The sequence below is a fragment of the Pimephales promelas genome, chromosome 25 (genome assembly GCF_988280905.1).
Source record: "Pimephales promelas chromosome 25, fPimPro1.hap1.1, whole genome shotgun sequence".
NCBI lineage: Eukaryota > Metazoa > Chordata > Actinopteri > Cypriniformes > Leuciscidae > Pimephales > Pimephales promelas.
In genome coordinates, this window is record NC_142793.1 from 6,531,547 (window position 1) to 6,548,985 (window position 17,439).

The 17,439-nt window shown below is 40.8% G+C and overlaps 1 protein-coding gene across 1 annotated transcript; it reads left to right on the forward strand.

Moving 5' to 3' along the window:
• Positions 1-13,293: 13,293 nt before the first annotated feature.
• LOC148964989 (uncharacterized) lies at positions 13,294-15,115 on the forward strand. Its single transcript, XM_089127838.1, has one exon. It carries the CDS (start codon positions 14,166-14,168, stop codon positions 15,099-15,101), a length of 936 nt encoding a protein of 311 aa, XP_088983964.1. The 5' UTR covers positions 13,294-14,165; the 3' UTR covers positions 15,102-15,115.
• Positions 15,116-17,439: the final 2,324 nt, after the last annotated feature.

Sequence of the window (17,439 nt, forward strand, 5' to 3'; positions counted from 1 at the left end):
CTGGGGAGACCGGGGGCAATTGTAACAGGGGGCAATTGTACCACACTCAATGCCTCCAATCAGAAACAAGCTAGAGTGATGACACTTAATCTGTACATGCCCAATAGGATTCTCTCTCTATCTGTGGAAAAGAAGCGTGACATTTTCAACTTTAGCAGAAGTTATTAACGACAAACTGATTTTGAGGTGTGAAAGTTATTTTTTGGATGTACAGTATTTTTCTTCTGCTGTCTAAAGTTTAGATGTCTGTCAATTTAAACTTGTATACATTTTATCCCTAGGTTATTGATTAAAAACGAACATAAACAACACTGTAACACTGTGTTACAGTTGCCCCCGAGCCACAAGGCCCATTGTAATAAGCTTGTTTGTGTGTGTTGACATACTTTTCTGTTAAAAAAATGAACATATTTCACTAAATTCTATTGTAAAACTTCATTTTAAAAGGGTGTATTAAAATAAATGTTTGTTCCAGTATTAACAAATCATCAATTAGCATTTTTTATATAAAATAATGTGTGTTTTATATGTGCTTGACAAAGTGGGAATATTATATAAACTCTTAAAATTAACAGCAGTAAAGTGATTACTTTGAGGTAGGCTTTTATTTGAGATAAAGTGGGTTAATAGGAGTTATTTCTCAGTGTTACAATTGCCCCCACACTGCATTTAATTGAATATTTTAGTCTTGTTCTTTTAAGTAAAAATATATAAATTGTATTATTATTTAGTGCACATATATATGTTTCTTGTATCAAAAGATGACTAGTCTATCTCAAGTTTGTGAGTTATTAAGGAAAATGTAAAATACGTTACAATTGCCCCGGGTCTCCCCTACAGACGATTGGTTTATGACATCACAGTCCTGATTCGAAAGCATACAGTATGATCTTGAAGCAGCACTGTACAGAGTACAGACGATTGGTTTATGACATCACAGTCCTGATTCGAAAGCATACAGTATGATCTTGAAGCAGCACTGTACAGAGTACATACGATTGGTGTATGACATCACAGTACTGATTTGAAAGCATACGTATGATCTTGAAGCAGCACTGTACAGAGTACAGACGATTGGTGTATGACATCACAGTACTGATTCGAAAGCAAACAGTATGATCTTGAAGCAGCACTGTACAGAGTACAGACGATTGGTGTATGACATCACAAGTACTGTTTCGAAAGCATGTATGATCTTGAAGCAGCCGAACAACCAATACTTATAAAAGTAATTGGATCAAACATAAAAAATTAAGTATTCCTAACTTTTCAACGTTTACTTAACATATGTGTGTAACAAAAAAATATAAGCTACTAGGTGCACTTAAATGTATGCATAAATAAAATAATAAAAAAACATAATGCATGTCAACTACTACAATAATTGCATCAAAAATAAGTAAATCGATTATATCAGTTTAAGTAACTGTATGAGCCACGTGATATAGGCTATGCAATTTCCCGTGATGCCTATCCAGACAAAAAAAATATGAAACACATGTGAAGACGTTGAGAAGCGGTAAGCTTAATTTTTGTACTTAGGCCTACACATGATCATTTATTGCATTTTTGGTCAAGAAATTTACTTTTAACTGAATTTCAGAATTGCTACAAATTTTGCATCAACAATTAGAAACGTTTCTTACGAATGCAAACATTTGTAGTCTACATGTTAACGAATGAAATAAGTGTTTTGCACGCGAGTAGCTATATATTGTGTTTTTTTCAAAATATATGACCATGATGTTGGCTCGTATATGCATTAATGGTGTGTTTACACCGAACGCGAATTTAATTGCGATAGCAGAGTACATTCATAGTCAATGCAAAGACGCGAAGACGCATCATTCGCGCCGGGCGTCGCGAATTGGGTGACTCGTTTGCCGCGAACGTCTTTCTCAGTAGAAAATTTTGAACTTGAGCGGGCTGCAGAAGATTCAAGCGTCTAACTAGACTTGACGTGTTTGACGCGTTCGGTGTGACCAATTCGGACTGCGCTCTCTCTCCCCCACGGATAGATTATAGGCCTACTTTATTAGCGAGTTGTTTTTTGATAAAACTAATGTACTTTGCATACTTACAAATTCCCATGTTCTCTATCTCTATTGTCTATAGGCCTACATGGATCGCGGGAAAGGGGGCCTTGGGCGCGGGTTAGCCTACTTTTGGTAACGTTAACATACAAATATTAATTTCGAAAGCACATTGCCTACAGCTTCGTGTGTGCACCATTTATCATTAAATAATGGCAATCTTGATTCTAGCACAATATTATTCCTAAATGACAGCATTAATTCAGTAAATTAAACCTTCAAAATTATTATCAAAATAAGTAAATACCCTTTAAACAAAACTTTAGCTTCAAATAAAGATTGTAGATCTTTACTGTTTTCCAGTAGTTACTGCTAAAATGTTTTTGAAGAGATTCGTTCATAACCTCTGGAGGAAAGTCATTAATTAACTTCTGTTTTGTTTAAATTAATAGATATTATTTAATAGACTATTTTTTTTTATATTTATAGGTATTTAATAATGGATTAATTTGTGGCATTTAATTGTTTTTTTTTTATTGGTTTTTGAAAAAAATAATATATATATATATATATATATATATATATATATAATTATATATATAGACACACACACACACACACACACACACACACACACACACACACACACACACACACACACACACACACACACACACTAAGATTGTTTAATATTTTTAAAAGAAGTCTCTTCTGCCCACCAAGCCTTCATTTCTTTGATCCAAGAAAAACTGTAATATTGTGACTATATTATTATTATTATTATTTTACCAACTATTTTCTATTTGAATATATTTTAAGATGCAATTTAAATAAATAATAAAGTGAAATGCTTTATTGTGTGTGATTTGCATGTTATTTATTTTAAGACATGTAAGCTGAAGATCTAAACTAAGTTAAAATGGTTGGTTCAACTGATTTAATTGTCTTATTTTATATATATAAATGAGCTTAAATTTTAAGTTAACAGAACTAAGATTTATTTTGATCTCACATGGCCTGCACTGTGTTGGATTTACTTAAAAGATATGTGCACATTTTTTTGATACAAAAATGGTGCATATATATTTTAAGTAAATCCAACTCATCATTTTTTAGAGTGTGGACAATATGAAACTAAAACGACATAAGCTTAATTTAAAATGTCTTAGGAACTACTGGATATTTAGAGGTGGATAAACGTAATTGAAAGGTGGATAAACGCACTTTGGAGGTGCAAACGCAATTCCCGAATATTGGGAGGTGGGTAAATGGCATTTACGTGCATTTAGCCTCCACTACATCCCTGGGTATGACATCACAGTACTGATTCGAAAATATACAGTGATCAACTAGAAGCAGCACTATACAGAGTACAGACGATTGGTGTATGACATCACAGTACTGATTCGAAAGCATACAGCAGACAGTGATCGACAGCACTGTACAGAGTACAGACGATTGGTGTATGCAGAGGTGTAGTTGAAGAGGTGGGTAAACTATAAATTCTGGTGGACCAAGACATGGTCACCAGGTAAGGTGGGCCACTGCCTACCGGTGTATGTGTGTCTCCTGATGACATTGCTATATAGGGAGGGCTCGACATTAAGCCTTTTCATATGCTAAGTAAATCTGCCTTTCACTTGTCCGAGTAAAAAAGTTGCTTGTTCAGATTTTTTAAAAATTTGACTTATTCTTAAAAAATATTCTCATCATTGATATATCAGCTTTGATATTTAAATCACCATATTGTAATTTCTGCACCTTTAAAGGGCACCCCCCTCCCCCAATATTATTAAATGTATGCTTCATATTTCATTTTAAATTCCTAAATTTGATCAATAAATTCAATTATTTCTAATAATAAGACACCATAGGGCTGTTACTCTAGGGGTTGATCAAATTAAATCATTTACACTGAAAAATTACAATTGCATGAAATAATGTTATGAAATTGATTTTAATTTACATATAAGAAAGAATGATGCTACTTTTAAACATTTAACACTAAACCGCCAGTAGGTGGTGGCAGGCGACCGTCTTAATGAGTGAAAAAGTTCGCCTTAGGTTTAACAACCTATACTAAATTAACTAAATTAAAGAAACTAAATTAACGACATAAGCTTAATTTAAAATGTCTTAGGAACTAGGATATTTAGAGGTGGATAAACGCAATTGAAAGGTGGATAAACGCACTTTGGAGGTGGGTAAACGCAATTCCCGAATATTGGGAGGTGCGTAAACGGCATTTGCGCATTTAGCCTTCACTACATCCCTGGGTGTATGACATCACAGTACTGATTCGAAAGCATGCAGTGTACTTTGATCACCTTGACGAAGCACTGGGGAGACCGGGGGCAATTGTAACAGGGGGCAATTGTACCACACTCAATGCCTCCAATCAGAAACAAGCTAGAGTGATGACACTTAATCTGTACATGCCCAATAGGATTCTCTCTCTATCTGTGGAAAAGAAGCGTGACATTTTCAACTTTAGCAGAAGTTATTAACGACAAACTGATTTTGAGGTGTGAAAGTTATTTTTTGGATGTACAGTATTTTTCTTCTGCTGTCTAAAGTTTAGATGTCTGTCAATTTAAACTTGTACACATTTTATCCCTAGGTTATTGATTAAAAACGAACATAAACAACACTGTAACACTGTGTTACAGTTGCCCCCGAGCCACAAGGCCCATTGTAATAAGCTTGTTTGTGTGTGTTGACATACTTTTCTGTTAAAAAAATGAACATATTTCACTAAATTCTATTGTAAAACTTCATTTTAAAAGGGTGTATTAAAATAAATGTTTGTTCCAGTATTAACAAATCATCAATTAGCATTTTTTATATAAAATAATGTGTGTTTTATATGTGCTTGACAAAGTGGGAATATTATATAAACTCTTAAAATTAACAGCAGTAAAGTGATTACTTTGAGGTAGGCTTTTATTTGAGATAAAGTGGGTTAATAGGAGTTATTTCTCAGTGTTACAATTGCCCCCACACTGCATTTAATTGAATATTTTAGTCTTGTTCTTTTAAGTAAAAATATATAAATTGTATTATTATTTAGTGCACATATATATGTTTCTTGTATCAAAAGATGACTAGTCTATCTCAAGTTTGTGAGTTATTAAGGAAAATGTAAAATACGTTACAATTGCCCCGGGTCTCCCCTACAGACGATTGGTTTATGACATCACAGTCCTGATTCGAAAGCATACAGTATGATCTTGAAGCAGCACTGTACAGAGTACAGACGATTGGTTTATGACATCACAGTCCTGATTCGAAAGCATACAGTATGATCTTGAAGCAGCACTGTACAGAGTACATACGATTGGTGTATGACATCACAGTACTGATTTGAAAGCATACGTATGATCTTGAAGCAGCACTGTACAGAGTACAGACGATTGGTGTATGACATCACAGTACTGATTCGAAAGCAAACAGTATGATCTTGAAGCAGCACTGTACAGAGTACAGACGATTGGTGTATGACATCACAAGTACTGTTTCGAAAGCATGTATGATCTTGAAGCAGCCGAACAACCAATACTTATAAAAGTAATTGGATCAAACATAAAAAATTAAGTATTCCTAACTTTTCAACGTTTACTTAACATATGTGTGTAACAAAAAAATATAAGCTACTAGGTGCACTTAAATGTATGCATAAATAAAATAATAAAAAAACATAATGCATGTCAACTACTACAATAATTGCATCAAAAATAAGTAAATCGATTATATCAGTTTAAGTAACTGTATGAGCCACGTGATATAGGCTATGCAATTTCCCGTGATGCCTATCCAGACAAAAAAAATATGAAACACATGTGAAGACGTTGAGAAGCGGTAAGCTTAATTTTTGTACTTAGGCCTACACATGATCATTTATTGCATTTTTGGTCAAGAAATTTACTTTTAACTGAATTTCAGAATTGCTACAAATTTTGCATCAACAATTAGAAACGTTTCTTACGAATGCAAACATTTGTAGTCTACATGTTAACGAATGAAATAAGTGTTTTGCACGCGAGTAGCTATATATTGTGTTTTTTTCAAAATATATGACCATGATGTTGGCTCGTATATGCATTAATGGTGTGTTTACACCGAACGCGAATTTAATTGCGATAGCAGAGTACATTCATAGTCAATGCAAAGACGCGAAGACGCATCATTCGCGCCGGGCGTCGCGAATTGGGTGACTCGTTTGCCGCGAACGTCTTTCTCAGTAGAAAATTTTGAACTTGAGCGGGCTGCAGAAGATTCAAGCGTCTAACTAGACTTGACGTGTTTGACGCGTTCGGTGTGACCAATTCGGACTGCGCTCTCTCTCCCCCACGGATAGATTATAGGCCTACTTTATTAGCGAGTTGTTTTTTGATAAAACTAATGTACTTTGCATACTTACAAATTCCCATGTTCTCTATCTCTATTGTCTATAGGCCTACATGGATCGCGGGAAAGGGGGCCTTGGGCGCGGGTTAGCCTACTTTTGGTAACGTTAACATACAAATATTAATTTCGAAAGCACATTGCCTACAGCTTCGTGTGTGCACCATTTATCATTAAATAATGGCAATCTTGATTCTAGCACAATATTATTCCTAAATGACAGCATTAATTCAGTAAATTAAACCTTCAAAATTATTATCAAAATAAGTAAATACCCTTTAAACAAAACTTTAGCTTCAAATAAAGATTGTAGATCTTTACTGTTTTCCAGTAGTTACTGCTAAAATGTTTTTGAAGAGATTCGTTCATAACCTCTGGAGGAAAGTCATTAATTAACTTCTGTTTTGTTTAAATTAATAGATATTATTTAATAGACTATTTTTTTTTATATTTATAGGTATTTAATAATGGATTAATTTGTGGCATTTAATTGTTTTTTTTTTATTGGTTTTTGAAAAAAATAATATATATATATATATATATATATATATATATATAATTATATATATAGACACACACACACACACACACACACACACACACACACACACACACACACACACACACACACACACACACACACACTAAGATTGTTTAATATTTTTAAAAGAAGTCTCTTCTGCCCACCAAGCCTTCATTTCTTTGATCCAAGAAAAACTGTAATATTGTGACTATATTATTATTATTATTATTTTACCAACTATTTTCTATTTGAATATATTTTAAGATGCAATTTAAATAAATAATAAAGTGAAATGCTTTATTGTGTGTGATTTGCATGTTATTTATTTTAAGACATGTAAGCTGAAGATCTAAACTAAGTTAAAATGGTTGGTTCAACTGATTTAATTGTCTTATTTTATATATATAAATGAGCTTAAATTTTAAGTTAACAGAACTAAGATTTATTTTGATCTCACATGGCCTGCACTGTGTTGGATTTACTTAAAAGATATGCACATTTTTTGATACAAAAATGGTGCATATATATTTTAAGTAAATCCAACTCATCATTTTTTAGAGTGTGGACAATATGAAACTAAAACGACATAAGCTTAATTTAAAATGTCTTAGGAACTACTGGATATTTAGAGGTGGATTGAAAGGTGGAGGTAATTGAAAGGTGGATAAACGCACTTTGGAGGTGCAAACGCAATTCCCGAATATTGGGAGGTGGGTAAATGGCATTTACGTGCATTTAGCCTCCACTACATCCCTGGGTATGACATCACAGTACTGATTCGAAAATATACAGTGATCAACTAGAAGCAGCACTATACAGAGTACAGACGATTGGTGTATGACATCACAGTACTGATTCGAAAGCATACAGCAGACAGTGATCGACAGCACTGTACAGAGTACAGACGATTGGTGTATGCAGAGGTGTAGTTGAAGAGGTGGGTAAACTATAAATTCTGGTGGACCAAGACATGGTCACCAGGTAAGGTGGGCCACTGCCTACCGGTGTATGTGTGTCTCCTGATGACATTGCTATATAGGGAGGGCTCGACATTAAGCCTTTTCATATGCTAAGTAAATCTGCCTTTCACTTGTCCGAGTAAAAAAGTTGCTTGTTCAGATTTTTTAAAAATGTGACTTATTCTTAAAAAATATTCTCATCATTGATATATCAGCTTTGATATTTAAATCACCATATTGTAATTTCTGCACCTTTAAAGGGCACCCCCCTCCCCCAATATTATTAAATGTATGCTTCATATTTCATTTTAAATTCCTAAATTTGATCAATAAATTCAATTATTTCTAATAATAAGACACCATAGGGCTGTTACTCTAGGGGTTGATCAAATTAAATCATTTACACTGAAAAATTACAATTGCATGAAATAATGTTATGAAATTGATTTTAATTTACATATAAGAAAGAATGATGCTACTTTTAAACATTTAACACTAAACCGCCAGTAGGTGGTGGCAGGCGACCGTCTTAATGAGTGAAAAAGTTCGCCTTAGGTTTAACAACCTATACTAAATTAACTAAATTAAAGAAACTAAATTAACGACATAAGCTTAATTTAAAATGTCTTAGGAACTAGGATATTTAGAGGTGGATAAACGCAATTGAAAGGTGGATAAACGCACTTTGGAGGTGGGTAAACGCAATTCCCGAATATTGGGAGGTGCGTAAACGGCATTTGCGCATTTAGCCTTCACTACATCCCTGGGTGTATGACATCACAGTACTGATTCGAAAGCATGCAGTGTACTTTGATCACCTTGACGAAGCACTGGGGAGACCGGGGGCAATTGTAACTAACAGGGGGCAATTGTACCACACTCAATTCCTCCAATCAGAAACAAGCTAGAGTGATGACACTTAATCTGTACATGCCCAATAGGATTCTCTCTCTATCTGTGGAAAAGAAGCGTGACATTTTCAACTTTAGCAGAAGTTATTAACGACAAACTGATTTTGAGGTGTGAAAGTTATTTTTTGGATGTACAGTATTTTTCTTCTGCTGTCTAAAGTTTAGATGTCTGTCAATTTAAACTTGTACACATTTTATCCCTAGGTTATTGATTAAAAACGAACATAAACAACACTGTAACACTGTGTTACAGTTGCCCCCGAGCCACAAGGCCCATTGTAATAAGCTTGTTTGTGTGTGTTGACATACTTTTCTGTTAAAAAAATGAACATATTTCACTAAATTCTATTGTAAAACTTCATTTTAAAAGGGTGTATTAAAATAAATGTTTGTTCCAGTATTAACAAATCATCAATTAGCATTTTTTATATAAAATAATGTGTGTTTTATATGTGCTTGACAAAGTGGGAATATTATATAAACTCTTAAAATTAACAGCAGTAAAGTGATTACTTTGAGGTAGGCTTTTATTTGAGATAAAGTGGGTTAATAGGAGTTATTTCTCAGTGTTACAATTGCCCCCACACTGCATTTAATTGAATATTTTAGTCTTGTTCTTATAAGTAAAAATATATAAATTGTATTATTAATTAGTGCACATATATATGTTTCTTGTATCAAAAGATGACTAGTCTATCTCAAGTAGTTTGTGAGTTATTAAGGAAAATGTAAAATACGTTACAATTGCCCCGGGTCTCCCCTACAGACGATTGGTTTATGACATCACAGTCCTGATTCGAAAGCATACAGTATGATCTTGAAGCAGCACTGTACAGAGTACAGACGATTGGTGTATGACATCACAGTACTGATTCAAAAGCAAACAGTATGATCTTGAAGCAGCACTGTACAGAGTACATACGATTGGTGTATGACATCACAGTACTGATTTGAAAGCATACGTATGATCTTGAAGCAGCACTGTACAGAGTACAGACGATTGGTGTATGACATCACAGTACTGATTCGAAAGCAAACAGTATGATCTTGAAGCAGCACTGTACAGAGTACAGACGATTGGTGTATGACATCACAGTACTGTTTCGAAAGCATGTATGATCTTGAAGCAGCCGAACAACCAATACTTATGAAAGTAATTGGATCAAACATAAAAAAATAAGTATTCCTAACTTTTCAACGTTTACTTAACATATGTGTGTAACAAAAAAAATATAAGCTACTGGGTGCACTTAAATGTATGCATAAATAAAATAATAAAAAAACATAATGCATGTCAACTACTACAATAATTGCATCAAAATTAAGTAAATCGATTATATCAGTTTAAGTAACTGTATGAGCCACGTGATATAGGCTATGCAATTTCCCGTGATGCCTATCCAGACAAAAAAAATATGAAACACATGTGAAGACGTTGAGAAGCGGTAAGCTTAATTTTTGTACTTAGGCCTACACATGATCATTTATTGCATTTTTGGTCAAGAAATTTACTTTTAACTGAATTTCAGAATTGCCACAAATTTTGCATCAACAATTAGAAACGTTTCTTACGAATGCAAACATTTGTAGTCTACATGTTAACGAATGAAATAAGTGTTTTGCACGCGAGTAGCTATATATTGTGTTTTTTCAAAATATATGACCATGATGTTGGCTCGTATATGCATTAATGGTGTGTTTACACCGAACGCGAATTTAATTGCGATAGCAGAGTACATTCATAGTCAATGCAAAGACGCGAAGACGCATCATTCGCGCCGGGCGAGCGGGCTGCAGAAGATTCAAGCGTCTAACTAGACTTGACGTGTTTGACGCGTTCGGTGTGACCAATTCGGACTGCGCTCTCTCTCCCCCACGGATAGATTATAGGCCTACTTTATTAGCGAGTTGTTTTTGGATAAAACTAATGTACTTTGCATACTTACAAATTCCCATGTTCTCTATCTCTATTGTCTATAGGCCTACATGGATCGCGGGTTAGCCTACTTTTGGTAACGTTAACATACAAATATTAATTTCGAAAGCACATTGCCTACAGCTCCGTGTGTGCACGATTTATCATTAAATAATGGCAATCTTGATTCTAGCACAATATTATTCCTAAATGACAGCATTAATTCAGTAAATTAAACCTTCAAAATTATTATCAAAATAAGTAAATACCCTTTAAACAAAACTTTAGCTTCAAATAAAGATTGTAGATCTTTACTGTTTTCCAGTAGTTACTGCTAAAATGTTTTTGAAGAGATTCGTTCATAACCTCTGGAGGAAAGTCATTAATTAACTTCTGTTTTGTTTAAATTAATAGATATTATTTAATAGACTATTTTTTTATATTTATAGGTATTTAATAATGGACTAATTTGTTGCATTTAATTGTTTTTTTTTATTGGTTTTTGAAAAAAATTATATATATATATATATATATATATATATATATGTCACTCGTGACAATCGAGGGGGGGGGGGGGCGGAACTATTATTTTGTGCCTTCGTTCCCATGGGGAACATTTCCGGGGGGGGGGGGGACCTAAGACTTCTCCGGTTCCTATTTGATGTACAGCAGGTGCGCATTGTGAGCGCGTCGATCGCTGATTGGCGCACACGTCATACCAGCACAGTTGAAAAGGTCTTTGGTTGGTGAGCGGGGAAAAGGGAGAGGCAGAAAAGGAACGACGTGTCTGAGCTGGGAAGTCCTCGACGAGTGAAAGAGTGCAACAGAGAGAGAAGTGACATACATTGGGCTGGAGCAAGCGGTATGAGGAATGATTATGACTATGTGGGCTGGTGTATGGAATTAATGATTGCCTACAGTATTGCTGCAGGAGCACCTCATTGATGAAGATAGAAGAGACGCCGTACTGAAGCCTGATTTGTGAGTGGAATGATTTTGATCTCTTAAAGTTATTCACGTGTGTTTTGCCTGTGTGGATTGCAGTGTGCACGAAGGTGGAAGTGTAATGCTTAGGCTACGGTGGTCTGTACTGATTCATCTCCCTATGAACGTCAGGAAAGAGAAGTATTACTGAACCTGGTTTCTGCCATTATTCACCATTGAACATTGTAAGGATACAGCTTCAGCTAAGCCACTCCGCCAGTTATCTACCATTGAATGATCATCTCGATGGAGAATTAACACCAGTGATTGTACTCCTTATAGCACTCTGACCTTTTTCATTCTCTCTGCCTGAGCCCCACAGAGAAGCGGATACGCTGTGAACACGCCGCTGAGCCACCGAGCCCCATTCTTTCTGCCTGAGCCCCACAGAGAAGCAGTATCGCTGCAGATACGTCGGTGAGCACCCTGACCTTTTTCATTCTCTCTGCCTGAGCCCCACAGAGAAGCGGATACGCTGTGAACACGCCGCTGAGCAACCGAGCCCCATTCTTTCTGCCTGAGCCCCACAGAGAAGCAGTATCGCTGCAGATACGTCGGTGAGCACCCTGACCTTTTTCATTCTCTCTGCCTGAGCCCCACAGAGAAGCGGATACGCTGTGAACACGCCGCTGAGCAACCGAGCCCCATTCTTTCTGCCTGAGCCCCTCAGAGAAGCAGTATTGCTGCAGTTACGTCGGTGAGCACTCTGACCCTTTTCATTCTCTCTGCCTGAGCCCCACAGAGAAGCGGATACGCTGTGAACACGCCGCTGAGCAACCGAGCCCCATTCTTTCTGCCTGAGCCCCACAGAGAAGCAGTATTGCTGCAGATACGTCGGTGAGCACCCTGACCTTTTTCATTCTCTCTGCCTGAGCCCCACAGAGAAGCGGATACGCTGTGAACACGCCGCTGAGCAACCGAGCCCCATTCTTTCTGCCTGAGCCCCACAGAGAAGCAGTATCGCTGCAGATACGTCGGTGAGCACCCTGACCTTTTTCATTCTCTCTGCCTGAGCCCCACAGAGAAGCGGATACGCTGTGAACACGCCGCTGAGCAACCGAGCCCCATTCTTTCTGCCTGAGCTCCACAGAGAAGCAGTATCGCTGCAGTTATGTCGGTGAGCACTCTGACCTTTTTCATTTTCTCTGCCTGAGCCCCACAGAGAAGCGGATACGCTGTGAACACGCCGCTGAGCAACCGAGCCCCATTCTTTCTGCCTGAGCCCCACAGAGAAGCAGTATCGCTGCAGTTACGTCGGTGAGCACTCTGACCTTTTTCATTCTCTCTGCCTGAGCCCCACAGAGAAGCGGATACGCTGTGAACACGCCGCTGAGCAATCGAGCCCCATTCTTTCTGCCTGAGCCCCACAGAGAAGCAGTATTGCTGCAGATACGTCGGTGAGCACCCTGACCTTTTTCATTCTCTCTGCCTGAGCCCCACAGAGAAGCGGATACGCTGTGAACACGCCGCTGAGCAACCGAGCCCCATTCTTTCTGCCTGAGCCCCACAGAGAAGCAGTATCGCTGCAGATACGTCGGTGAGCACCCTGACCTTTTTCATTCTCTCTGCCTGAGCCCCACAGAGAAGCGGATACGCTGTGAACACGCCGCTGAGCAATCGAGCCCCATTCTTTCTGCCTGAGCTCCACAGAGAAGCAGTATCGCTGCAGTTATGTCGGTGAGCACTCTGACCTTTTTCATTCTCTCTGCCTGAGCCCCACAGAGAAGCGGATACGCTGTGAACACGCCGCTGAGCAACCGAGCCCCATTCTTTCTGCCTGAGCCCCACAGAGAAGCAGTATTGCTGCAGTTACGTCGGTGAGCACTCTGACCTTTTCATCCTCTCTGCCTGAGCCCCACAGAGAAGCAGTTGCACCGCTGAACAACCGAGCCTCATTCGTTCTGCCTGAGCCCCACAGAGAAGCAGTATCGCTGCAGTTACCTCGGTGAGCACTCTGACCCTGTTCATTCTCTCTGCCCGAGCCCCACAGAGAAGCAGTTTCGCTGCAGCTACGTCAGTGAGCACCCCGACTTCTTCATTCTTTCTGCCTGAGCCCCACGGAGAAGCAGACACGCTGTGTACACGCCGCTGAGTAACCGAGCTCCATTCTCTCTGCCTGAGCTTCACAGAGCAGTCACGTCGACGAAGATCTTCCTTGTGGGAATAGAGTACGGATTCCAGTGGTCTCCAATCCTGTCCAGGCCTACACGACGAAACCATCTGCTCAACATTCTTGAACTTTTAAAATAAATAAAACTTCCCTCTTAATCTGCTCATTGGTCTCTTTGTCCGTTCATTGGTGTCCTTGTGGTGTCGGCTCCTCGCGGTGGGGTGTAGGTCCGTCCGGGTGTGGGTCGGACCATCCCGGGGCGGTGACATAAGTGGCGTAGTCGGAAGGATACACCCACCGGGAGTTGTAGCGGCCACAGGGTCACGATGGCGGATGAAGAGGTGCCAGTGGGACGGACACAGGTCATGCCTGTATTCATGGGAGCTCCCTGGGCTCAGCGATATGGGGGACCGGGATCTGAGCTGGGTCTCCAGGAATGGAAAATGCAGATTACGTACCTGGCAGGTTTGCAAGGGCTGAGCGACCCGCAGAAGATTCAGTTTGTCCTTGGGTCCCTAGAAGGGGAAGCGAAACGAGAAGTTATGGCAGCACCCGAAGTTGTGCGAGCTACTGCCAAGGCCATCTTTGATTTTCTGACCGAGCTCTATGGAGATGTTACCCCGGTGGCTGTCCTTAGAGCCCAGTTTTTTAATTATCGTCAAGGACCCAGGCAAACTCTGCGGGCTTACTCTCTGAAACTGAGAGAACAATTCTCCCGGTTGAGGGGACGAACAGACCATGGACTGGGAGAAGGGGAGACTTTGCTGCGAGACCAGTTTGTCCTGGGGCTTCGCGATGGGCCGGTTCGACAGAGTATCCGGCTTCAACTACGTAGAGATCCCACACTGACCTTCGAGGCCCTTCGACAAGAAGCATTGGCTCTAGAGATAGATCAGGGTGAAACCACCGAACCACCTGTCTGCATGGCCGCCAGTAGTGCTTGTGCCCCTATTCCTTCTGAAACAACTGACTGGAAGCAGAAGTTGCGCGAGGAGCTTTTGTCGGAGGTTAAGGGCCAGATGGTGGAGTTATCGAAAAGTCTTGTGGAAGAACTACGTCGGGGGTGGCCGAGTGACATGCCCAGGGCCCGGGATCGATCGTACTCTGATGGGAACAGAGAGCAAGGACGTCGCCCTGCCCGCCCCGCTGAACCTAGGTACCAGTGGGACGACCAGGGTAGACCTATCTGTAATAGTTGCGGGAAGCCGGGGCACATCAGTCGTCAGTGTGGCCTCCGTCGGGGCTCGCAAGGGGGTTTTTAGGTCTGCCGGCCACTGTGGGTCAAGTGGCCGGGACCCCTTTTAGAGACCCCCTTCCTGTGCCTATCCCTGGGGACGAGTGGGTTGGGCACTGCCCTGAGGTCGAAATCCAGGTCAATGGGGTGAAGATTAACTGTTTGGTCGACACTGGTTCCCAAGTTACTTTATTTACAGAGAGTCTTTCTAGAGAACTATTCAAAGACCACCGACTTCAAGGAGCCGAGGCTTCACGGCTTACGTTACGAGGGGCAAATGGGCTGGACATCCCCTACACGGGCTACGTGGTCGTTGACTTCGACATTCGTGGCATTCCCGTGTATCAGAAAGGAGTAGTTATTGTCAAGGACCACTGCTTGGGCACTCGTCGGGCTCTGTTGGGCATGAATGTCATTGCAGACTGCTGGGAGGAGTTGTTTAAGAACGGTCCGGCTCGGAGGCCGTCGAGGGAGGATAATTCCCAGTGGGAAAACATCTTGAAGGACTGCCATCGAATTCATGCTGCTGGAGACAGGGAAGACCGGGAGAGTGTGGGCCGGGTGGTTTGCCGTTATGCCTTGTCTGTACCAGCTGGAAGTGAGGCTGTGGTGTGGGCCAGGGTGCCTGCTAGTTCCTATGGACCGGAAGACTTGGTCCTGGTGGAACCCCATTGGGATTGCCAGGCCATTGACGTAGCCAGAGGGCTGGCCGTGGTTCATCATGGTCGGGTGATCGTGCGGGTGCGCAACACTAACCCCTACCCGATTATGCTCCGGCGCCATCAATGCTTGGCCCGGATCACCTCGGTGAGTCCTCAGCAAGTAAGAGAGGACAGCGACGTCTGCTTTGTTCAAGTGAGTGCGGCAGTGGTAGAGGTAACCATCCGATCGGACGACGTAAAAGCTGACCTCTCGGAGAATGGAGTTCCGGAACATCTGGTTGGAGACTCCTTGAGAGGAGAGGGGCTAGAGGAAGAGCAACAATATCAGTTACGAGAATTCTTGTCTAAATGGCAACATGTGTTCTCCACCCATGACGAGGATTATGGCTGCACGGGGGTGGTCAAACATCAGATCCCCACTGGTAACGCGGCCCCAAGCCGGGAACGGTATCGACCAGTGCCTCCCACCCTCTATTCAGAGATCCGGACCCTGTTGAAAGGAATGTTAGATAGAGGGATTATCCGTGAAAGTAGTAGCCCCTGGGCCGCCCCTGTCGTCCTAGTGCAGAAGAAGACAGGAGCTTGGAGGTTTTGTGTCGATTACCGGAAGCTGAACAGCGTAACAAAGAAGGATGCATTCCCACTCCCACGAATTGAGGACTCTCTCACCAGTCTCACTCAGGCGGCATGGTACTCTACGTTGGATTTGGCCAGTGGGTACTGGCAAGTACAGGTCGAGGGACGGGACCAGGAGAAGACTGCCTTCACGACTCCATTTGGGCTCTTCGAATGGGACCGTATGCCCTTCGGCCTGTGCAATGCCCCCGCGACCTTCCAGCGGCTAATGCAACGCTGCTTGGGGGGGCAATTGGTCGATAACACCCTGGTTTACCTTGATGACGTAATTGTATTCTCACCAGATTTTGCTTCTCATTTACTCCATCTGGAACAGGTCTTCCAAGCCATGGCGAGATATGGGTTGAAGCTCCGCCCTGATAAATGCCAGTTGTTTCGAAAGGAGGTTAAGTTTCTGGGGCACTGTGTTAGTACAGCTGGGGTTGCTCCGGATCCAGAGAAAGTCTTGGCCGTCCAGAATTGGGAGGCACCCCAGACTGTCCGTCAAGTAAGATCTTTTTTGGGCTTTGTGGGATATTATAGGCGGTTCATTAAAGGATTCTCTGCAATCGCCAAGCCGTTAAATCAGCTCCTTTCGGGCACGGGACGCTTCCGTGGTCGGGGCTCCCCCTCCGTTGACTGGCGGCCGGAGTGTGAGGAAGCTTTTCAAACTCTGAAGCAAGAATTGTTGCAAGCCCCAATCCTGGCATACGCTGATTTCTCACTACCCTTTATATTATATACCGATGCGAGTCATGCAGGGCTGGGAGCCGTGTTGGCCCAGCGGCAACAAGGGGTCGAGAGGGTAATCGCCTATGCAAGTCGGAGCCTGCACCCCGCAGAGCAGAACGCGTCAAATTATAGTTCTTTTAAGATCGAACTCCTGGCAATGAAATGGGCCATGGCAGAAAAATTCAAGGATTATTTGTGGGGGGCAAAAGTGACTGTAATCACAGACAATAATCCTTTGGTGCATTTACAAGGGGCTAAGTTAGGAGCAGTGGAGCAGTGTTGGGTGGCGGCAATGGCTAACTACGAGTACCAAATTCAGTACCGACCCGGCAGGGAACATACTAATGCAGATGTGTT